Genomic DNA, 26020 nt, shown 5'->3' with positions numbered 1-26020 from the left:
CTTGGATGCCGTGGAGAATAGCGTGAAGCCTTAACACGCGCTAGGTCTCGGCGGTAACGCGCTAAACAAGCCACCTGATAAGATGCTCGGATTGACTGTTTCAGACACAGAGGCATCTGAGCTTCGTCCTCTGCCCGGATTGAGGGGAGTCACTACACCACCATGAGGATTTAGAGCACATTGGGAATTCCAAATTGGGTAGAATAGGGGAGAAAATCCTTGCGCGAGTAGTGTATCATCTTAAATTTCATCCTGTCACAGTCTGTCTCCCCCATATTCTTCAAGGACTCTTATATTGAAGTTTTTCCTTGCACTACATTTCCCAGATTCCACTGCCCTCATCATTTCCACCTGTTTCCAATCCTCCTCACCTGTCCTCCATCTCATCATCAGTTCCTTTTTGTATAAATACCCTCCTGTTTTTTTCATTCCCTGTCAGACCTCGAAGTGTTACGTTTAATGGTTACGTTGAGCTTTATTTGTTTGTTCCACTCCAGTGTTTGTTCCACTCCAGTGTTTATTATTAAAGTACTTAAGTATCTACTCCTGCGTTTCCTCTCTTCCTCTTCCACTCCAAGACAACTACTGTTACACATCCAGGTCATTACCATGTGAATAGTGCGCTCTGAAAATGAGTGTGTCCTGAACAGCGCTTCTGAGACAGAAAAACTGTACCTCTCATTAGTTTCATATGCATTACATAATCTGAGAATATTTGTTTTGGGTTTGAATAGGCTCATTTAAAAGTAGACATTTCAAGGCTTCTATAGACATATTTATCATATCTGTGCGACAATTATACATTGAGTTTCGGTTCATTTTTGTGACATGCTCCAGAAGAAAGTTTATGGAGAGAGAGGCAGCAGAAAGTGCATCCTGTTTGTTTTCTGTATTTTACAAAAGCACTGCGTTTTGTTTTTATTGTGAGTGGACACAAATAAAAGTAGACCCTTTAAAGTTTCGAATGATGTCTTCCTCTTATCTGTATGACCATAAATGACAGAGTATTTTAAGTCGTTGCGGTTTTTATAAGACAAAAAACCAAGTGATCTCGCTGGTGCTTCTGTCGACTCCAGAGGGATATCACTCTGTGACCTATACAAAGTAAGCTAATAAAATAATTTCAACTCATATCAATGTTTCATTTCCATTTATTTAGGTGCAAATTTCTTTCTTCTCACATAATAACACAATTTCCTTGGAGATCAATATTTAATGTTCATTTATTTATTTATTAGATAAGTAGTATTGTAATAAGCTGGATAATGAGCAGCCAGATGTTCATTTTCGCAAAATAAACACCAAAAGAACTTTGAAGTAAACCAATGGTGCAAATCAGCTGTTTAGCAATTTCTTTCATTCTCATATAATAGCATAAGTTTAATGCAGATCAATATTTCATTAACATTTATTTATGTGGCAAGTAATATTATAATAAGCTGGATAATGAGCAGTCAGATGGACATTTTTGCAAAATAAACACCATAACTTCGACGCAAACTGGAGATGCAAATCAGCTGTTCAATGATTTCTTTCATTCTCACATAATAACATATTTTCAATATTTGATTCAATATTATCAATATTTAATGTCCATTTTTTATTTATTTGGTTAGTAGCCATGTAATAAGCTTTGCGTCACCCTGTCGTGCGATAACAACCAGCTGACTGTACACCCTTACTTAAGTATGACTAATAATTAACTCTCCATTGAGTATGCCATGATTTTAAGATTTTTAAAATATTATGTTAAAAGTAATTGAAGACAGGTTGTTGATTTATTGAAAATAAATGCACTTCTTAGGCGGTAATGAGGCCTTGATGCTAAGCAGAACCATTACACCCCGGGCGGCCATTAATTTTCAATACTTCAATGGTTTGGAGTTTTTTTGCTTATACAATGGTTACAATATTTACTTATCTCTATAATGCATTTATGTCAAGACATTTTTTAGGTGTCTCTCTCTAAATTGCTCCCTAAAATTATGTAGTGCTATGTACTTGCGCTTCCAATTTTGCTTAAACAGCCCAAGTCACTGTAACTAGTTCAGAAGAACATGGCGAAGTGAAATGGAACTGTAATGTGGTCAACAAACCTGGAACTTCTTCATAGTAGTGCAGTTATAGAAAACGAACACCTTGGAATGTCTCTCAATGAATCTCAATCAAGAATTCAACAATAGAGCATAACGGTTTTTAGCTGCCGTGGTTATAAATCATTTATGAAAAAATGTAATGACATTTGTAAGCATTCAAATGTATGTTAACTAATGATCTGTTAATCATTATATATCATTTATAAGAAATATATATATATTTAAATAGATGTTAAAAAGTGCAAAGCCATATATGAAAGAAAGCTTAATAACATATGTAAGTTTTTGAATGTACATTAACTAATGATCTGTTAAGCATTATGTAATGTTAGTTAAATTAATTAACAAGTGCATTATCTCATATTTCTAACTATTTGAATATACTGTATATTAACTAATGTTCTGTTAAGCATTGTATAATGTTTGTTAATGATTTATTAATGGAAGTTATTATAAAGTGTTACTGGTCAATAAGTTTACATTAATGACCAATTCCCCTAAATTAATGGGATGTTTACTTTCAGAACCAGACTGTTGCACTCTAGTTATTGGCAGATTTTATGTCAAATATGGCAGCATCAGCTTAGATATTCTCCTAACATTCTTAGCTAGCATGACTCTCTCTTTAACTTTCTATAACTCTAATAACCAGTAAAATGCTTTCACTTTAGTGACTTTCATTCTGAAATTCAACTTGGCAACAGGCAGCAGTGAAATCTGAAGATCTGCAGGACTGATGAAAATGTATGGTTGGAAACGCTCGTAAACTCACCTCGCTCCAGACCAACATGGTGCCGAAGATGACCTGCAATCCGTCAAAGAAGTTGTCTCCAATGATGATGACAGTAGCACCCCCTGTTGTCCAGCCTTCACTGGGGCTAATGGCTTTGATACAAGGTGCGGCTGCTTCCAGAGACACAACAGAACCAATTTGCAGGATGGGTGAGAAAAGGAAAAGAGAAAATAGTTAAATAATTTGTGCTTAGTGCAGCCACCCAACACTTGTATTATTTGACCATGACTGTAAGATTTGTAAAAGTTTTGACATTTAAGATTAGGCAGACATCAGCAACAAAAGGAGATATTAGGTGGAGAAACATTAGAGAAAATCTCAGTTACCATTCATTTTCATTGTATGGAAAAAAGATCCAATGAAAGTGAATGGTGTTTGAGTCCAACATTTTGCAAACCACCCTTTTGTGTTCCATAAAAGAAAGAAAGTCATGTGGGTGAGTAAATGATGACAGAATTTTTGGGTGAACCATCCCTTAACTAAACACTTCAGGGTTAAAGGTGGCATTTTAATGTGGTTTATTTCCTGTGGTCCGAGGGAAGTCTTGACACCTCTCAGTCTCCTATTTCAAGGCCAGAGCAGGAAACCAAAAACACACAAACATCACCATGAAAACTCACACAGCTGGATCCAACTAAGGGTCCCATACCACATGCCCTGGAAAAGTGTTGGTGGTTTACACAGCTCTCATAGCACACATTAGGCATAAAAACAAAGGATTACTTGCACCAAGAATTCCCATCCAATACTTTGCCTGTGCTGGCATATATACAGATTTTGAAGGCACAGTGGCAAAACAGTGAACTATTTTAAAATAAATGTACTTTTAGATTGATCAAAAGTTGTTTTGATTGTAAGAGAATAGAAATACATTGCCTCAGACTGCAAAAAGCCTTACTCTTTCAGTAAGAATGGTGCATTGCCAAACCAGAATATTTCTGTGTCCAGTACTATACTGTATATGATTTGTTACTAGACCATAATTTATCCAGACGGATAACACTGTGAATTCGGTGACAAATGATTGAAAGTTTTACTGATGAAATGCCCCCAGTGGCCGAAGCTGGAAGTGTTGTTAAACATTAAGGCACATGTGAGCTCCAGTTTGCAGGTGAAATGTCCACAGAGAGGTGCCAAAATTTAGTCGTTTTTAGTTGTAAATGATGTCAACAAGAATGCATATTTTATTAACTAAACCAAAGTTTATTAACCAAAGCCCAACTCTAAACCTATCTGTAAGTGGAGTAAAAAAGTAATTTTAGAGGTAAAATGCAACCTTCGAATCGTGCTCACCATTAATTATGTGAACACAATTACTTCCTGGTTTTCAACCACAAGTACTTCCTAGTACATGCACCGCTGGTTTACTTCAAAGTTCTTATGGCGTTTTTTTTTTGTGAAAATGACCAACTGGCTGCTCATTATCCAGCTTATTACAAGACTACTTGTCTTTTATAGGAAACCAACCTATGAATATAGGAAACCAAACTACTTATAGTTATTTTCTGCAGAGCAAGCTTGGATAGGAGAATGTATTTTATCTTTGAGAATTGAAAGCCAAATTCTCCCAACCAAACTAAAATTAAGTCTTTAGTACACCTGTATATTAACATTGAAGTGGGGTTGTGCATTATTTGTGTAAATAAGGTGACCTTAGCCCCCATGCTGTAGGAGACACGTGTTTTTGTCACCGGGCGTCAAGGTACACTAGCTCGTTTAGCGTGTTTTGTTTGTTGCTCTCCGTGGTGGCCGTGGATCAGTGACTGAGTGAGAAAGGGACCACCACGGAGAAAGGTCAGTTTGCTTATTAGAGCTGTCTGCTCCCTTCAGAGATGCAGAGTCTAGTGCTAGCAGGGGGAAAAGAAAGCAATTTAGCCAGCCAGCGTTTACCTGCATTTAGCTCCCAATTGCCAAAGCATCACTCACGGTAATGAGATATAAAGAGAGGGCGTGTTGTGATAGGAGAGCATGACTGTTAGGTCCACATGCTGAGAGATGCAAGTTAGGTAAGATTTATTGTAATTTAACCTTTCTGGGCTGTTGAGTTGTCTCTCTTTCAGGGTCAGTGATGATGTGAAAAGTGGAATTATGAAATATTTGAGAGCAGGGTGAACAGTCATTCAACATGAGAAAGAGGGAAACACAAGGGTCAGCAACAACAAAATGCTGCCTTTCAGAAATATAATAACAAAATTAACTACTTGAATACAGTGGGAATAAAAAGTATGTGAACTCTTTGGAATTTCCTGCATTTATGTATAATTATGTATATTGTCTTAAAATCTGGTTTGATCTTCATCTACGTTAAAATAGTGAACAAACACAATCTATTTTAACTAATAACGAATTATTGTATTGTTCTTATACATACTGAATACATCATTCAAACATTTACAGTGTAGGTTGGAAAAAGTATGTGAACCCCTAGGCTAATGATGTTAACAAATGCTAATTAGAGTCTGGAGTTGGGAAACCTGGCATCCAGTTAATGAAACAAGTTTGGAGGTGTGGGTTAGAGCTACTTTGACTTATAAAAAGCACTCAAACATTTTGAGTTTGCTATTAACAAGAAGCATCTGCTGATGTGGACAATGCCTCTCAAACAAAAAAAAAAGAGACCTCAGAAGACCTACGATCAAGAATTGTTGCTTTGCATAAAGATGGAAAGGGTTACAAAGTTATCTCGAAGAGCTTAAATATATATATGTCCACAGAAAAATTGCCTATAAATGGAGACGATTAAGTACTGTGGCTACTCTCCCTAGAAGTGGCCATAAAACACATGATTGTAAAAATTTATAATGACTCTCATTAATAATGATCAGGCCCTTTCATTCATAATTTATTAGACATATTACATTTTAATATATAATTACTATATATTAATTACTATATAATAACATTGTTATTACAAGTATCGCCATAAAAATAATAATAAAGTAAGTACAGTTCATTATTATTACTCATTATTTACATAAATACACAGTATCAGTACTGTAATGTGTTTTTGACATTTCTAATCATTTTAATTTATCACATTGTGATCTGTCAAGCATTACATAATGTCATTATATTTGCTAATGTGTTACCAATACATTTAAATCCTAAAACTCAGTCATTTGAATTTGGAAATGAACTGCTTATTAACGTAGATTCGAAAATCTGGTCTCTGGTCTTGTTGACACATTTCTGAAATACCAATCATTTGGTTATTAGATTTCAAAAATCTATTATATTTAAATGCTCATAATCCAAAAGCTTAATCTGTAGCCAATATTTATGTTTTTCTCCCTTTTTTAATTTGAAAAACATCTCTAAGTCCCAATCACAAGCCGCTTTAGATTACTAAAAAGAACAACTCCTTGTGTTCATGTATATACGTTAATCTTATGTTTTTACATGTAATGCTCGTGTCAGACACTAGAAAGAAAAGAAATCCAGATCTGGAGGGTGAAACGACACACACACATACACACACTAGCATTTGGTGGAGTTGTAAAGTAAGGAAGATGAGGTGCAATCTGTGGCGGTAATCTTGGCGTGAGTGGAGGTTTCTGGCGGAGGCTGAAATGGTAGCTGGATTAAGCAGATGGAGATGCATGAATGCATCTGATAGGATTAAACTTTCTGTCCCTTTCTCTGAGCCATCTGCTCGCCATTCTGCTCCCATATACACACATTTACAACATACAACGTTACACACACACACACAAACAACACAAAGGCGATAAACAGAAGTACGAACACAGGTTTGAGAGATTACACTTGGATAGATACAAGAGAGTTCAAAATTATTACAACAAAAGTTGAAAAAAGCTGTAATTGGATAATCAAGAGGTTCTCACATCATTTGACAAATGCATTTGTGCAAGTTTTTCATGACTTTTCCAGTTGTTTGTGACTGGATGAGGATTTTTATAAGTAATTGTTATAGATATTTGCACTCAAAAAGAGCTATTTCTCACCGATGAAATATTTTAGAGCTGAGCTTAATTGGAGAAATGTATATTCAACATAAACATTTCCTAAGATTTTATTTATTTCCATGACTAAAATTATATTTCCTGGTTTTCCATGACCATGAGAACCCTGTAATTAAATATTAATAAAATTTAATAAAGCATTACATATGGGTAGTTGACATGTGATGTTACATGTTATATTTAATCTAAAACTATTTTAAACAGCATTTTGACAATTATTTTATAATTATTGTTATTTACGCAGCTTTTATGACCACATTAATAGAGAGACTGCATGGAATATTTATACTTCTAAAAACTAATTTGTTAATGACCGTTTACATTGAACAAGTGAAGGCAAAAATGGTGAAAAACCTTAAACCTAAAAATTCTCTCATAATTCTCTCACCCTCATGTTGTTTGAAACCTGCATGGCTTTCTTCTATGGAATACAGGAGATGATAGGCAGAATGTTAGCCTCAGTCACTATTCACTTTTATTGTATGAAAAAAAGGTGCAATGAAAGTGAATGGTGACTGAGGCTAACATTCTGCCTAACATCTTTTGAATTCAATGACGTCAACAACCCATATACAACAGAATTAATGAAATACCTAAATAAAGTATGAGATTTGATTTAAATCCAGAAACAGAAACTGTAGTTCTGTATGGACAAATACAGAAACAATGCAGCGGGGGAAAAAAAATCACCCACACAAGATATATGTCACAAACACACATGCATACGTACACACATTAGTGCCCATGGACAAATTGCATCCTCTTTCTGCATCCCTAGGGTTTGTGCTTGGTTCTCTGGGACAGAGAGAGCGTCTTCCGCTGGGATGCTTTCAGCTGAGCCATTTCTCCTGCTTTCTCTTTCTTATAAACTCATTTAATGCTAGAGTATATGGGGTCACATAGAGACCTAAAGCTCCTGGAGATAAATACATCCAGCCACTTGCATCCTCTGAGCTGTCTATATTAACTATGTACGTTCCCATTGCTCTTTCATAATCAAACTTTGATCTGAGGTAATTTCCAGGCCCATTAGGATACCAACCATCATAAGCAATGGCAGATAGGGGAGTGCTCTGGAAACCTTTTTTGCAATTCTGTTTGGTGCCACATCGCCACAGAAATGACACATTGCATCTTTATTGATAAATGTAATGTGCATGTAAATTTAACTTAACTTAAGGCCACTTTATGAGCATATTTATTTGAAACGCGATTGATTGAAACCCTGTAGGCATACAGTCAACACAAACTGTAAATCTGTACTCTTTGTCTTTCATCCAAATGTGAACAGACCCTCTGAAAGCGCTTGATACTGCCAGCACGCGGCCACAGATCCCAAGGGACCATGACAGCTTATCACACCATATTCATCAACGACCGTAAATCACCACATCATATGTTCTGTCCTCCCATCCAGATCCAACAAATTTCCCTGGACATCTGAATCTTTGACAGACTAAATGGGACACTGATTAGATTTGCTGAACTGACAAAGTTGGCTCTACAAAACATCTTAAATACTTCAAGCTTCTTTGTAAAGCATGTCAACGTGAGTTTGATCTTGTGCAGATGGTCTTTGGAAAAGCTAAAGCTAAGGCTAAATTGCACCCAACTGACTCTACAGCCATATAACATACAGGTTATCGAAGACAAACGCCTTCCTGAGGGAAATGGCCACTGTATGCTTTTAAAGAGCCCTAAAAAGGCTTTTTATTTTCAAGTCAATGAGGTAGAAATGGCATTTCTGAGACAATTTTTGTCATATATTATTGAAGTGATGTGTCAGTCATCAGTAATCCATTGTGATGGATGTGGCATCGAGGGTGGAATTTTCCGCTGCATTTCGTCAGCAGGTTTTCAAGGAAAATGTATACCGACAATGTTACGAATAAGCAGGCGATGCATTAAAGCATACATTTTTTTAATAACTGCATGCTTTTGCCATGTCTGTCAACAGGAAATTTCCAAGGAAGGACAAATATAATACACATTTGAGTGACTGACCAATCACAGGGGAGACAGGAAAAAGACATGGACCAATAAACTATAAGTTTGTTTAAAAAAATTAGCATTTTAGATCAACCAGTAGGATGAAACATCGGTTTGTAATGTTCACTGATAAAGATTAAAATACACTCTCTGTATTGAAGCTTTTACACATTTCAAACATCACAACTCAGCTAAAACATTAGTTTTTATTTGATTTATTTAGGGTTATCTGAGTAAAATTAAGAATACGATCTTGATCATTGTAGATAATCATGCCATATTGAAACCATAATTACAAAAAAGAACCAAAAAGTTCCATAGTATTATTATGTTTGGTAACACTTAACAACAAGGTTCCATTTGTTTACATTAGTTAACAACATTAGTTAACATGAACGCACGATGAACAATACTTTTACAGCATTTATTAATCTTCATTAATGTTAATTTTTAACATACAGTAATACATTTTGTAAATCAAAGTTGTATATCTTAACTTTTCTAAATGTACTATGAACTAACAGGAGCTAAAAATGAACCATTGTATTTTTATTAGCTAACATTAACAAAGATTAACAAATGATGTAAAAATATATATTGTTCATTTTAAGTTAATGATACCTAATACATTAACCCTAAAAAAATCTTGAGAGATACAAACATTTAGGAGGCTAAGGAGAGGAGCAATGAGTGATTCTGTCATTTAATATATATATATATATATATATATATATATATATATATATATATATATATATATATATATATATAGTATCTCAAAAAGACTCGTATAGAAAGTCTGGCATCAACTCACAATCTTTATCTAAATGTAAAAAAGCAGAATTTTTTGAGAAGGCAGTTGACCTCGAGGCAAACGCTCCTACCTTTTCAATGTTAATTTCATGAAAATAAAATAAATATTTGAGAAAAAACATGTAAATGTGGGCCCTAATGTGTTGCAAAACAACAGAGGTACCTTTATACCCTTGCCCTTTTTAAGGGTTAACAAATGGAACCTTATGGTAAAGTGTTACTCTATGTTTTTTTTAGGACAAGTTACCATGGTTATGCCATGTTTTCTGGATATTTGCTATGGTAGAATTGTTTTTTTATTATTATTATTGTTTGTTTGTTTTTTGTTTTTTTGTTGTTTTTTTGTTTTTTGTTTTTTTACATTTTTGACATTCTTTAAAGTACCTTTGAGTAGCATGTAAATACCCTGGTACCATGTTTTTGTCCTGGTATAACATGTTATTTATTTATCATTTATCTATTATCTTTTTTTTTTTTTTTTAGATATGAGCCATGGTACTACCATGTATTATTATTATTATTTATTTATTTATTTATTTATTTATTTATTTTTTGGACATGGTAATACTATGGTATTCTTTGAACTACCCTGATGTACCATATAAATAGTAAATACCATGGTACAATATATACATATGGTAATCTTTCATTACCATGGTTTTAGCATCTTATACTGTGGTCCTGCCACAGTACCTTTTTGTAAGAGCATAAAAATATGTCCAGTTCATTTTAATTTATCTGACTTTATGCATAATTTTCATCCTGCACATTCAATTAAATCCCACCACAGTCATTTGTGCAGATGTAGGTATGAAGGGTTGGGTTAATGGAATGAGGGAGGTCACAGGTTAGTGCTTTAATTAATCTCTGCTTCATCTTTTACTCTCTCCGCACCACTGGAGAAATGACTTACAGGGCCAAAGCTCACGGACAGCTGCGACAGCTAAGCGTTATCTCTCACCAACTCATTCACACATACTGGATGGTGTTTAAGATTTTGTATCAAAACTCTGTTAGTTAAATGTGGACTTTTGTGTGTGGTTTAGAGGCTTACTGCATATTTCATCGCAATATAATAAAGTGTGAGTATACACTATCTGCCAAGGTCCCTGTTCACCCACTATAGCATACCTTATTCTTTTTCTGTCTTTTTTCTTGTTGTATTTCTTAATTTATTCTTGTTACAAACCAGTTTGTTACTGTTAAAGGGATAGTTAACCCAAAAAAGAAAATTCTGTCAACATTTACTTACCCTCATGCTGTAAACCCATATGACTTCTAGCACAAAAGGAGATGGAAAAAATATGCAATAAAAGTTAATTCTGCCTAACATCCCCTTTTGTGTTCCACAGAAGAAAGACAGTAATATGGCTTTGTAGCAACATGAGGTAAATTGTGACATAATTAACTTTTTTGGGTGAACTATACCTTTTAATAATCAAGACCCCATGCAATTTCTTTCCTTTCCTGTCTTGATGTATTTCCTATTGAAACTGTAAGGTGTATCAACTTTTGGGAGTACATTAGCATATAGATGGCCTAAAAGGTCAGCAAACAGACATAAACTAAAAGCTACAAACCTCAAATTTTGATGATATGGGGTCTTTCCACCAGCACTCTTCAATAGATAAAAGTATATAAAATATATAAATGTGTAATCACATTTAACTGCCGATTTCAGATTTTGGTGTTATAGTTAGTGTGAAAACAGCAGCAACTCACCATGTTCCAGATATGACGGCGTTCCCTCTGACGGGTCGAGTCTCCGAGCTCTTCTGCCATGTTTGGAGTTGTTGTGCACAAACATATTGTCTGAAACAGCCAGCACGTGTCCTTCTACACTGACTGTTGTTGACACAACCACCTGTGAAAGAAAGAACACAGGACTCGAATGACAGAATTTAAAGACATGGTTGGAAACCAATTTTTAATAAGCTTTAATATCATTACAAATATTAAATATTACATAAGCTGTTCCAGGAAGATGCCAGTGGCTTCCATTAGTGGTTTGGACGCCGCAATACAGTACACAGTACAATACACAAAATAAACAAATCAACAACACAAGTTACTAAGCCTAATTACTAAAAAAATATCTCCTAGGCAGAGATCGAAAAAATGTAAGCTGACATAATGCTGTTTTCAGCATTGTAGGTGAAGTGTGTCATTTTTGCAAGAATAGTGGCACCAAAGGACAAAACAGATACTGTATGTCCACCCCAAACTCACACCATTGGTTGAGCCAATGTTGCTGTGTGGGACTGGTTAGGAGTGTTCACACTGATTCATGGGACTCAACGTACGAATGGCTTACTCATAGCTGTCACTGCACATTAAGCTGGAATAAGAGAACGCATTTTAACTTACATCCCATTAAATATAGTCTTAAGTATTAGTTTACAAACTTGCACAGTTATGTGGCATGTAACTCAAATCCCTTCTCTTGCAGTGCAGCAATTAAAGCACTCTGAGTCTCTAATTGCTTCTATTCTGTACACTAATTAACACAGATACAAACACACCTCTCTGCCTATACCACAATGCCCTGTTCTCTACAATTGATTGCTGATAGAGGTTGGCTCAGATTAATTCAATTAAAAAGCGAGCGGCACTTTAGCGCCCTGAGACAATGGCAAGAAGGTAATAAGTGTTTGAGGTTGCCATTATGAGTGGCACAAACAGGCCCTCTTAAGCCTTTAAGGCCCTCTGATACCCCCTGTATAGAGCCTCTTATTTCAATTGCTGTTGAGCTTTTATATGAACTCTACCTCTTGAAAAACAAAAGGACTTGGCATAGAGAGGTAAGTCTCTAAGGGATGGTTAGGTATACACTTCTCTCTTTCATTCTTTATCCTTCTGTCTGTCACTCACTGCCTCACTTTGTCTTTCCATAGGTTTTTTATTTTTATTTTTTTATTTCCTTTGCTTATATTAAAATCATAATTATTTTTTTTCATATCTCAGTTGCTTCTCCTAGATAGCAATGTGATTTAATGGAGAGCAAACAGAGATGTTTGCATTAGTATCCTGCTTCTCATTTTTTTTTTTTTTTTTTTTTTCAGATTTCAGAAGAGACGCCATGGTCTGCAAAAAAAGTCAGAGATATCAATATGAAAGAAAACATTTGACACTGAATTATTCCATAACTATACTATCCACATTAATTGTATTGCTATCTTATAGCTCTATGTAGTTTATAACCATTTATTATCAGCTTAAATCATGTTTGATATATATTTTCAAAAATATAATTAATTTCACTACATCTTTGCATGCTCACTTGTGAAATTTTTACATTATTTTTCTTTTTCCTATTTTATTATATATCTCCAGAAAATTATATATATATGCAGTAATCACAAATGACTGTGATTGGTGCATTCTTAAAAGCGCTGAGAAAAGTAACAAATGCCTGGTGACAACGCTGTTTGTGTGCTGACTGAGAAGAGGTTGGACAATAATTTACACATGAATAATGATAGTGAGAAACTTTAATGGCATTAAAATTTTTAGAATAACATTAGCATTTGTTTAATGTTTGTCAGGACATTTCGAAGTATATATATACAGTGGTGTGAAAAAGTGTTTGCCCCCTGCCTGATTTCTTATTTTTTTTGCATGTTTGTCACACTTAAATGTTTCAGATCATCAAACAAGTTTAAATATTAGTCAAAGATAACACAAGTAAACACAAAATGCAGTTTTTAAATGAAGGTTGTTATTATTAAGGGAAAACAAAATCCAAACCTACATAGACCTGTGTGAAAAAGTGTTTGCCCCACCTGTTAAAACATACTTAACTGTGGTTTTTCACATCTGAGTTCAATTTCTCTAGCCACACCCAGGCCTGATTACTGCCACACCTGTTCTCAATCAAGAAATCACTTAAATAGGACCTGCCTGACAAAGTGAAGTAGACCAAAAGATCTTCAAAAGCTAGACAACATGCCGAGATCCAAAGAAATTCAGGAACAAATGAGAAAGAAAGTGATTGAGATCTATCAGTCTGGAAAAGGTTATAAAGCCATTTCTAAAGCTTTGGGACTCCAGAGAACCATGGTGAGAGCCATTATCCACAAATGGCGAAAACATGGAACAGTGGTGAACCTTCCCAGGAGTGGCCGGCCGACCAAAATTACCCCAAGAGCGCAGCGACAACTCATCCAAGAGGTCACAAAAGACCCCACAACAACATCCAAAGAACTGCAGGCCTCACTTGCCTCAGTTAAGGTCAGTGTTCATGACTCCACCATAAGAAAGAGACTGGGCAAAAATGACCTGCATGGCAGAGTTCCAAGACGAAAACCACTGCTGAGCAAAATTACATTAAGGCTTGTCTCATTTTTGCCAGAAAACATCTTGATGATCCCCAAGACTTTTGGGAAAATACTCTGTGGACTGTGGGTTTTACAAAGAAAAACCCACAGGTAACCTCAGGAGAAATACAGGCTGCTCCGGAAAAAGACGGTGTGGTTGTTTCAAGGAGCACAATACGACGATACTTGAACAAAAATTAGTTGCATGGTCGAGTTGCCAGAAAGAAGACTTTACTGCGCCAATGCCAAAAAAAGCCCGGTTGTAATATGCCCGACAACAACTTGACACGCCTCACAGCTTCTGGTACACTGTAATTTGGAGTGATGAGACCAAAATAGAGCTTTATGGTCACAACCATAAGTGCTATGTTTGGAGAGGGGTCAACAAGGCCTATAGTGAAAAGAATACCATCCCCACTGTGAAGCATGGTGGTGGCTCACTGATGTTTTTGGGGGTGTGAGCTCTAAAGGCATGGGAAATCTTGTGAAAATTGATGGCAAGATGAATGCAGCATGTTATCAGTAAATACTGGCAGACAGTTTGCATTCTTCTGCATGGAAGCTGCGCATGGGACGCACTTGGACTTTCCAACATGACAATGACCCTAAGCACATGGCCAAATTGACCCTCCAGTGGTTACAGCAGAAAAAGGTGAAGGTTCTGGAGTGGCCATCACAGTCTCCTGACTTTAATATCATCGAGCCACTCTGGGGAGATCTCAATCGTGCGGTTCATGCAAGACGACCGAAGACTTTGCATGACCTGGAGGCATTTTGCCAAGACGAATGGGCAGCTATACCACTGCAAGAATTTGGGGCTTTATACACAACTATTACAAAAGACTGCACGCTGTCATTGATGCTAAAGGGGGCAATACACAGTATTAAGAACTAAGGGTATGTAGACTTTTGAACAGGGGTCATTTCATTTTTTTCTTTGTTACCATGTTTTGTTTTATGATTGTGCCATTCTGTTATAACCTACAGTTGAATATGAATCCCATAAGAAATAAAAGAAATGTGTTTTGCCTGCTCACTCATGTTTTCTTTAAAAATGGTACACATATTATCAATTCTCCAAGGGTATGCAAACTTTTGAGCTCAACTGCATATATATATATATATATATATATATATATATATATATTATCATAAAAAATATTTAATTTAAGTTCGCCCTGCATTTCAATCATAATCTCACAGATGTATGCAAACAATTGTCTATTTTGTTTTAATGGTAAAACTTTTCAATGAGCTTGTATTCATTAACATTAGTTAACGTCCTGGTTACTTTCGTAACCTCCGTTCCCTGATGGAGGGAACGAGACGTTGTGTCGATGTAGTGACACTAGGGGTCACTCTTGGGAGCCTGAAACACCTCTGGTCTTTGAAAAAAGGCCAATGAAAATTGGCGAGTGGTATTTGCATACCACTCCCCCGAACATACGGGTATAAAAGGAGCTGGTATGCAACCACTCATTCAGATTTTGTGCTGAGGAGCTGAGACAAGGTCCCGGCCATTTCAGCGGGTAGTCCAGCATTGTGGTAGGAGGGACACAACGTCTCTTTCCCTCCATCAGGGAACGGAGGTTACGAAAGTAACCAGGATGTTCCCTATCTGTCACTCACTCGATGTTGTGTCGATGTAGTGACACTAGGGGTCCCTATAAGAAACGCCACAACTAGCTGAACTGTGTTACGTGAACTGGCGGTGTGTGACAGGCAGACCACTGTGTGCCTCGTAGCCAGCACACCAGGCCAACACGTAACCTCCCCCAACGCTGTTATGAGTGTCGAACAGCCCTTCAGGAACAAGTCGACTGCCCAAAAGATAGAGACAGGCTAGCCCAGTCATGGCCTCTTATCCTCTTTTTTTTCCTCTCCCCAAAAAATGAGTGAAATTTGTTAACCGACTGAGGCCACCAGTGTCTACGTCGGGGGGGTATCACTCCCAAGGGGAAGACACTGCAGAGATCACGCCCCACCCAGAGAGAAGAGGGGGGTATTTTGAGTGGAAATACGTCACATGGTCTTGCCGAGCCTTGTCGGTTGTATGTCATGTGGAGAAGTCCCATGGTAGGTCCTACCCTACGGGGGAGGAGTTTCTACAAACATGGTGACTGGGGCAGAGGAGCCTCTGCTCAAGGAAGATGCAGTTTACCAACAGGGAAATGAATTAGCGGAAGATATACGTCGCATGGGGTTACCTATGGGGAACCAACACATGTGAAGCACCTACCCCAGTACAAGGCTTAGTTAGCACATGTACTGAGCTGGCAGCGAGTTTCTCTGCAAACTCGTCTGCCACAGGGCTCAGAGGAATTCATCCAGGGAACACACTTTGTGAACACTACTGGAAGTCAACAGTGCATGTCTTCAGCTCAGGGGAGGTGAAAGGTGCTATGCGCAAGTAATACACCCAGCCAGATGTCCCGGACTTACTTGCTTGTGCCTGCCACTACACGGGACGAGACCGGCTCCACCCGAAGATTGTAGAACCTCACAAAGGTGTTGGGTGTTGCCCAGCCTGCTGCTCTGCAAATGTCTGTTAGAGAAGCACCCCTGGTCAAGGCCCAGGAGGCCGCCATACTCCTGGTAGAGTGGGCTCGTAGCCCTGCAGGAGGCGGCACGTCATGATAGTGATATGCCATTGCTATGGCGTCAATGACCCAGTGGGCGATCCTCTGCTTGGAGACAGTGCTTCCTTTCCGCTGTCCACCAAAGCAGACAAAGAGCTGCTCAGAGACTCTAAAGCTCTGCGTGCAATCCAAATAGATGCGTAAAGCACGCACCGGACACAGCAACGTCAGGGCTGGATCTGCCTCCTCCTGGGGTAGCACTTGCAGGTTCACCACCTGATCCCTAAATGGGGTTGTGGGAACCTTGGGCACATATCCCGGTGTTTCGCTGACAGAGAATGCTTGCAGGTTTCCTACCCTCTTGATGGAAGTAAGCGCAGTCAGGAGATCAGTCTTTAAGGAGAGTGCCTTAAGCTTAGCTGACTGCAGGGGCTCAAAAGGGGCTCACCGTAGACGCTGAAGAACTACAGAGAGGTCCCATGAGGTAATGAGGGGATTTGACCTCCTGGCACCTCTCAGGGACCTGATGATCAGGTCGTGCTTCCCTAAGGACTTACCGTCCACTGTGTGGTGGTGTGCCACTATAGCGGCTACATACACCTTCAGGGTGGAGGGGGACAGCCACCCCTCCAACCTCTCCTGCAGGAAGGAAAGCACCGACCTGACTGCGCATCTCTGGGGATCTTCGTGTCAGGAAGAACACGACTTAGCGAACAGACAGCACTTCAAGGCATACAGGTGCCTCATAGAGGGAGCCCTAGCCTGCGGTGGTAGGCCACTTAAGTCTTCCACGTCCCGTCCAGGGGCCAGACATGGAGATTCCAGAGGTCTGGTCGCGGGTGCCAGATGGTGCCCCATCCCTGAGAAAGAAGGTCCTTCCTCAGGGGAATTCGCCAGGGGGGGCTGTCGCGAGGAGCGTGAGGGGTGGCTTGCTTTCTTACAAAGGCAAGCCGTGACCGCAACGTTGCCATGGTCATGTTCTCACAATGAGTACATGACCCATCCATGTGGGCAGCACCCAGACACGAAAGACAGCAATCGTGACCGTCAGAAGGCGAGAGATAACGACCGCAATCAGGACTAACACACAAACGGAAGGGCATCTTTAAAAAGATGTTCCGTGTGTGCCGCTCTTTTAGAGAAATATACTCTTTTTTAGAATATACTCTTTTATTTCTGCCGAAGCACCCAGGGGCATTCTCTGCAATGCACCAGTGCAGAGGGGGAGAAGCCGCTGAAATGCGCCGTCAGATCCAGCAAAGGTGAATGAACAGTCGTGAGAATTCAGCTCAGTGAGCATCGACCATTCGGCTCCGAAGAGAAAATCTGAATGAGTGGTTGCATACCAGCTCCTTTTATACCCGTATGTTCGGGGGAGTGGTATACAAATACCACTCGCCAATTTTCATTGGCCTTTTTTCAAAGACCAGAGATGTTTCGGGCTCCCAAGAGTGACCCCTAGTGTCACTACATCGACACAACGTCAAGTGAGTGACAGATAGGGAACTACTAGGTAGCATGAATTAACAATGAACAATACTTTTATAAAGTTTTTAAAAATTATATTGGTTAATGTTAATTTCACCATATGCTAATGCATTTTTTTAAAGTTGTATATGTTAACATTAATTAATGCATTCTGAACTAAAAATGTGCTATTTTATTTTTATAAATGAACTCAAACCAGGATTAATAAATGCTTTTAAAAATATTGTAAATTCATGATACCTTATGCATTTCGTAATGTTAACAAATACAACCTTTTTGTAAAGTTTTAAAGTTTTTTTCTCTAAGAATTGTAAGTGAAACATCTGAAGAGATTTTGCATGAAATGTGAGCGACTACAGTTCTACGTCATTTTGGTGTAATAGTTTAATTGCGTTGTGTGTATGTCTGTGATGGAAAATCTCTCTCATGCATACTTGCACGCTTGCTGTGTAAAATATGACTGCGTTCTTCTGTTAATTACATAAACACTGAGGGCTCGCTCGTAGTTGGGTGTAAATGATTGTTTTACAGACAGCACTATACAGACAGCTGCTGAGATAATGTCTTACATTAACACTCAAAACTGATCAAAACAGGTTGATATTTTAGAAGGAAAAAAAATTCAAGGAAATAATTGCTAGCTCATTAATGCCAGTACAGCAGTTTACTCCTTATTTAAATTATTTTGGTATGTTGTAAACAATCCTACTTGATGTAAGAATGATAATTCATACAGAAATGTCAACTTCCAGGCAGGAATATTTTATTTTTGTGAAATAACGCTGACTATGGTCAATCATAAGGATAGATTAGATAACTTGTTTTAGGATAATTTGATTGTAAATGTTTGAGTCTATTTTGAGAGAGTGTCACATTCTAATGAAAGACTGGAGGTCAAGGTCTTGTGATTTTTGCAAAGCAGTGATAGGTTATTTACTCAATGTCTGCACACACACACACACACACACACACACACACACACACACACACACACTGTATGAGTGACACTGTTGTGCAATTATGCAGAGTGTTTTTACAGGCTCTGAGCCAGACTTTTTAACATTGTCTAACGCTGAAGAGAGTAAAACAAAAGAGTGTTATAGAAGGATGGATGAAGATTGTGCAGAATTGATGGATGAATGGATGAAATGATTGAAAAACATATAAATGGTTAACCTGAAAGCGGCGCATGTCCCGTGGGTTTCCTGCATTCTTTAGACAGTTCTGATTGCATTTCAGGAAAAACTTTAAAAAAAACCTGCAAGAGAAGAGAAATGAAGAGTTAAATTTAATCGATTTAATGTTCTGAAATGCTAACAGAATAGCAAAACATTTAAATATAGTAAATGTCCATTTTATTTGACCAAAACCAAAGTTCCAATCAGAACCAAAAGGCCAAGAAGAAAAGTTTCAAGATCCACAAAACAAAAAAAAAAAAAGAAGAAAAACATTTAAAAAATACATATAATTCGTTAGTCTCATAGAATGAACATTACTACACAAAAAAAAAAAAAAAATGGTTCTTCAAAGGTTCTTTATTGACCTTAATAGTTATATTTAGAACCATATCTTCCTGAAGAACCCTTTTGTGCTGAAATGGTTCTTTGCGTTGGGCATTAGGGGTTCTTTATTCACACCCTTTTGGTTTTTGAATATAATGGTCAATAAATTCTTTCAAAGCCACCGCATTATTGGTCGACTCACAGTACTGGAGTCCCAGCAGCTCAACTGACAGCTACATAGACTGTGTCACCACAGGCATATATATTGATATATATAAATGTATATAATTTATTTTTTTTTGGCACTGAAACATTTTAACCATTAGTAGTTTTAGCAGGAAAGTTTTCAGGGAAAAAAACCCATTAGATCAGTTAAATGAGAGTGAACATTTGCATATTTTTCTTTCGCTTCATTTGCAGTTTTTGAAAGTGAAACCGTGAAGAATTAAAAATCTACAGTTTGTTGTAAATGTTTTGTTTGGGAGCCAATTATTTCTATGAGGTTGGCCAAATTTGAAGTCATGATTTATACCACTTTTGTTACCGCTATGGCTGTAACTGTTCATGTTGGGAATATCGCATTTTCTCAGCTCATTCACGTCATAAAAATCCTAGAAGTATATACAGTAAACCGAATGGTGGAACTTTCCACAAGCTGTTACTATTTTAGGCATTTGCATGACTAATTGCATAGAATAATTTTTCTCTTTGCAACATTATCCTCTACGCATTCAATAAATATAAGTTATTTTACTCAGAGCTTATTAACCATTAGATTTAGAAATGTAGCCACAATGTCCAAATAAAAACCTGCATTCAGTTATTTTCTGCAAATACATTTAATAACCTTGAAGGGAATTCATGATCATACAACCTAGAGCTCATGACATCTATTTTTCTCTCTCTGCAGGGCATGAGACTGATGGACCAACTTTAGTGCTCATAACCTCTAAATAATAATCACAGAATGAATGAAACTATACCTGTTATCAGACGACAGACATTTTTGTCACTGATAAAGGCAGCAGAGTGCATGGGTAAGTTTTTGCAAAATGTTGAGCAAGTCCATATTAAGCGCTTTAAATTTTAACCTTTACAAAGTAAAACTTTCTGTAACTGGTGGTTTCCTAGCCATAAGATTGTCTTTATATATATATATATATATATACTACCGGTCAAAAGTTTTGAAACACTTACTCATTCTATATTATAAATTTTTTTCACATTTAGAATAATAGTAAAGTCATCAAAACTATGGAATAACATAAATGGAACTGTGGGAATTATGTTGTGACTAAACAAAATCCAAAATAAATCATTACTGTGTTATATTTTAGCATCTTCAAAGTAGTCACCCTTTGCCTAGAATTTGCAGACATGTACTCTTGACATTTTCTCAACCAACTTCTTGAGGTATCACCCTGGGATGCTTTTTAAACAGTACTGAAGGAGTTCCCATCTATGTTGGGCACTTATTGGCTGCTTTTCTTTATTATTTGGTCCAAGTCATCCATTTCAAAAACTTTTTTTTTAATTACATTTTAGTTTTATAATGAAATTAATATGGTGGCACAATTATATTTTTGTCTACAAAATTAATTTCAAACATTTACACCTTCAGATCAAAAGATTTTTAAGATCATGCTAAACATTTCAGTCGTGTTTCAAAACTTTTGAGCGGTAGTGTATATATACATCTCTACCAGAAAATGCAAGTGACCAACTCAAGATGTAAGCTGTCATTTTGTAATTTTCTTTAAAATACTGATATAATGTTCTGAAAAAGGGGGTAATTTTGGATTTTTATTGTGATTTCAGGTATCCATCCCACCCGGGGTATGATTCATTGTCTGCTCTGATAACAGCATATACCTGCCTAAAAGCTATCAGATTATATGAGTTTTATGTACTTTTATCTCTTTTTCTTTTTTCATATCTATTTTTGCCATTAATTTATACACTGTAATTAATTAATACAATGTAATTTCTTTGTGTCATAGGTCTACAGTTAAAAAGTAGCTACACTATGTCTTCCAGCTGTGTTTGGTGAGGATACTTCTCTCCACTTCTCCACTAAGCACGTGAGTGATAAAGACTGAATTTGTGATCCATATAGAATTTTGGAATGTTTCAATTATTTACTTGGGTTTATGCATACATTTTATTTTCATTTAAATAGAAAATAAAAGTTCTTAATTGACACACAAGCCTTGTTTTTATTTGTTTGTTTGGTTGGTTGGTTGGTTTATTGGTTGGTTGGTTGGTTGGTTGTTTGGTTATATTTAATGTAAAACCATAATTTGTGCTATAATATTTTATTGGAGCAGATATATAGAGGGGTAGAAAAAAAACCCCTCCTTGCATCAAAAAGGTTCTTTATAGCACTACTGAGGTTATAAATAGCACATTCAAAGGAAGGTTATTTATGGAACCTTTAAAAAAGGGTTCTATTTAGCACCAAAAAGGGTTCTGCTATTGTTACAAGCCGAAGAACCCTTCTTTGGTACTATTTAGAACCATTTTTCTTAAGAGTATTTTTGCAAACTGAGTTTTAAGTGCTGTGTTCTACATTTCACCACAGTTTCCTTGTGAAATGAACACTAGAGGCGCTGCAACAACTGCGTTTTATTCACTTTCACACAAATCAAGAGTTCAACGGCTGAATATGACTTTATAAACCCTTATTTTTCGCTCTATTACTCACCCTGCTATGTTATGATTTCGTAACACTTTTACTCTAATGCATCATTTGAAAAACAATACATTTTAATGATTTATTACAGACCCACCTACATTTACACATTTATTCCAGTGTGATTAGCTTCTGCGTTCGCTCACCTCATAGAGTGTAGGACTTTGAAAAACAAGGCTAAAGCCCAGTCAAGCACACAAGCTGAGCCGTGAGCCAAAAGTGTAATAGAAGCAACACAAAATTATGTGGTTGCTTCAGTGCTTTTTTATGTTGAATTTGCTTTTAAAACACTATCGGTTATGTTTAGGTGTTGGTTTAGGGTAAAGATGTCTGTTTTGTTGACCTCTCATTTGCTTTAGGGACACTATTGGTTAGGTTTAGGTTAAAGTTTTAGGTTAGGGAGGTACGCTTTACTTATTAAAACCATAATCTAACATTCACCTTAAAAACCTTGTCTGATTACAACACCATTTCACTCGCTTTTGGCGCCTCCCGCTGGACATTTCACTGGGAAACTGCAGACAAACGTGTAATGAAGCACGTAATTTAGTTTTGCAAAAATGTTGCTACGGTCACATAATTTTCATGAGATTAGGCTGTCTTTAGTTCTTTAGAAAACAATCTATGAACTTGTACTGGAATCCGTGAAATGATTTGATAAATGTCTTTCCTATGTTGGAGTATTTTCTTGAAGGGCTTGTCCTTATAAAGTTAGTCAATAGCCGTTTGTTTATGCCACAGACTGGAAAATTTATTTTCTACTTGATATCATCAGGTGACAGGTAGTATTGGGGGAGGGACATTCTCATTATAGAGAGCATTTGATTGAATAAAAACTTGTATACGCCCATGCAGACAAGATGCGTCATCAAAATATTTTGCCCATTTCATCAGGAGAGAAACAGTGTGAATTTTAAATATGTGCATCTGCTAAAGGTTTAATTTTTCAACTTTTAAGAGTGCACTAGCATATAGATGACATCAAATCTAACAGACATGTAATAAAAGCAGCAAAACTCCATTGATTTCATAAGGTCTTAAACAAATTCAGAAACCAACATGCCGATCTGATGAAAACGTTTTTAATCTCCAAAAAACCATCCAGTCAACTCAAAAACTCTATACAATGCAACCTGACCTCAAAGGAATTTGACATGTTGCTTCCGTGTTACATTTTTACTCCACTGATGGTTAGGTTTAGGGTTGGGGTTTGGGTTAGATATAATAAAATATGCATTCCTGTTGACTGTATTACATAATTTACAACTACAAATACAACTCGCTTTTGGCGCCACTCTGTGGACATTTCACCCTAAAACTGGAGCTCATACATGCCCATACAGTACGTTCAAAAACACTTTGGCCACTGGGGCCAGTGATAACAATTTCGGTAAGCACAGACCGATTTAAGCAGCAGAACTTTCGACCTACTGTCGCCGAATTCACAGTGAGATCGGTCTTTACAATAATTTTTTTTTTATAAAAACATTTATTTTTAAGAGCTCATTTAAACATTCTACAAGTTCAGTAAAACATACATACACACACATGCACACACAGCAACAGGGTGAAATGCCCTTCTGTCGTATAGGGAAAGACTGCTATGACAGCAAACTGATTCAAAGAGAGAGAGAGAGAGAGAGAGAGAGAGAGAGAGAGAGTCTCCCATCCAAACAGGAAAACGCATATGTCTCTGTCTCATAATAATGGTGAGTAGAAAGTGGGTACATCCATGGGCACTAACACAAACCCTTCAGTCACAGACTGGCATTAGAGCTGCAACAGCACAATACCAGCTGCTCTGACTGGCATGGAAAGCATCTGTGTGTGTGTGTAGAACTGGATAATGCCATTGCAAATACCCATCTGTAAGGACCTTGCTTGTAATACATTTCTCTTTTTCAATTTTGTTTGCACTTCTTTCTTTCCCCTATGTCAATATGATACTGAATGTGTTATACTGTATCAGCTGTGTTTTCTTTTGCTCGCTCACTCTTTCTGGCTTAAACACACACAAACGGAGAGAAAATACATTGGGATTGACTTCCCCGCAAAGGATACATGAGATGCTGCTATAAATTTTGGCCAAAATGAGGATATCTTAGAAGACAGCATTATTTTGCTACCTACCTTTTGGAATAGCTTTTATGTCAGGAGAGTGCCTATGATACTTTAAAATGTTATATACTGTAGGGGGTGGGTGGGTGTGTCCATTTTTCGATGTGCTTTTTTGAGTATCAGGTTAATATCAAGAGGCTGGTTGATACTTTGAACTAATGTGGCCTGACAATCCCAGTTATACGGCAAAGAGCACTCAGGTATGTGTGGATCATATCATGAACACACACACACACTCAGTGTTGCCCTGTGCTTCCATAATTGATAGGAGCTTGCTGTCGTCTTCGGTTAAGGGCACTCCAATGAAGGCCAATTACTAGGGCTTGAGTGTGGAGGTGCTGTACTTACTTACACATGCTAACACTGACACACCTGTGACCTCTCTATAACACTACAGATCACAGTACATTACCACTGATAAAGCCAGAAGAGAAACAACAAATACAGTACAACAATTAACAAATCTACTTATAGCAGACTGGGGAAAATAAAAGGGATGGAAAATAATTAAGTAAAAGGGTTCTTGACCATGCTGAACACAGGGTCTGTGTTGGATATTATACAATTTCTATGTAGATTGTGGGGGAAATCTGCAGACTTAAAACCCATGTTACGTTAATTATCACATTTAATTAAGTTAAGATCAGTGGCAATTATTTAAAGACTGCACAGGAAGCATGGCCTCCCCTATGACATGTTTAATATACTGTATGTACAAAGTATCTATATTATTGCAATTCCTTTTAATGCCACTAGTGGCGCAGAAAATAAAAATATCACCTTTAATAAACAAACACGTAAGGAATGGGGGATATGAAGAACTTGAAATCTTTGTCCTATAGATATGAGTTATGTTATATATTGCTGCAACAGAGAAGAATTAGTTAATATGAACTCTGGTCAGAGCAGGTTTAGTATGTGAGAAGTCTGGTAAAGTCATTAGACAGCAGGAAGAGAGAAGATGGGTTGAACACATCTGTTTCTAAAGATCACATCTGGAACTACATGACATAAACAAACAATGTGCACATACACTCTCACGCAAAAGCATAAAAAGCATGACAGAGCAAACTACTATGCATGAATTTCTTATCTCAAGGCCAACATCAACAGTTTAATACTTGATTTGTCTACTGTGGGAAATATTATGGTAGAAAGATATTGTATCTTGCTATAAACTGTATACCCTTGTCCTTCAATGAGTCAATGTACATATCCGATTATTCTGAGGGAAAACCCTCCACACTGTGAAAGTGTTTGTTAAAATTCATACTCATTGGAATTTTGTAAACAGACACTCAGTTGTTCCATATTCATTGGCATTTCTTGAAATCGATGTTTCCTGAAAATGACAGAGCTGCCCCAAAAAGAAGGAAAAAAGTGCATGAGAGAAGAAGTGGGGAAATGATTTTGCATGAGATAATCTAATTTGGATACTAAATGCAAAACAGCGGCCATAGCTGCTGTGCCATATTCCTGTATGGTGCGAGCCACACCAAGAGTAAATGAGCCCATGTGAACTGCACAGCAGCATAAATTATTCAGGGGCTGAGATGGCAATTATGGCTCTGAGCACAACCAACATTAATATTTTATGAGGGCTAACGCATACTTCCAAGTGAATCAAAAGAGAGAGAGAGAGAGAGAGAGA

General features: G+C 37.2%; 1 protein-coding gene across 4 annotated transcripts in view; it reads right to left on the bottom strand.

Annotated features, from left to right (window-relative positions):
• Positions 1-26020, bottom strand: part of ebf1b (EBF transcription factor 1b) — a 177768-nt gene that overhangs the window by 41738 nt on the left and 110010 nt on the right. For 2 of the 4 annotated variants that reach the window (XM_051677466.1, XM_051677468.1), the window contains exons 7-9: positions 19234-19315; positions 11397-11538; positions 2869-3002 (exon numbers count right to left, since the gene is read on the bottom strand). In XM_051677466.1, coding sequence (XP_051533426.1) covers positions 2869-3002; positions 11397-11538; positions 19234-19315 — 358 coding nt within the window. The remainder of the gene's footprint in view (positions 1-2868; positions 3003-11396; positions 11539-19233; positions 19316-26020) is intronic. The other 2 variants (XM_051677467.1, XM_051677469.1) reach the window with 1 other exon arrangement.

Source organism: Myxocyprinus asiaticus, chromosome 38, assembly GCF_019703515.2.
Source record: "Myxocyprinus asiaticus isolate MX2 ecotype Aquarium Trade chromosome 38, UBuf_Myxa_2, whole genome shotgun sequence".
Lineage (NCBI taxonomy): Eukaryota > Metazoa > Chordata > Actinopteri > Cypriniformes > Catostomidae > Myxocyprinus > Myxocyprinus asiaticus.
This window is presented reverse-complemented; position numbering and strand designations above follow the sequence as displayed.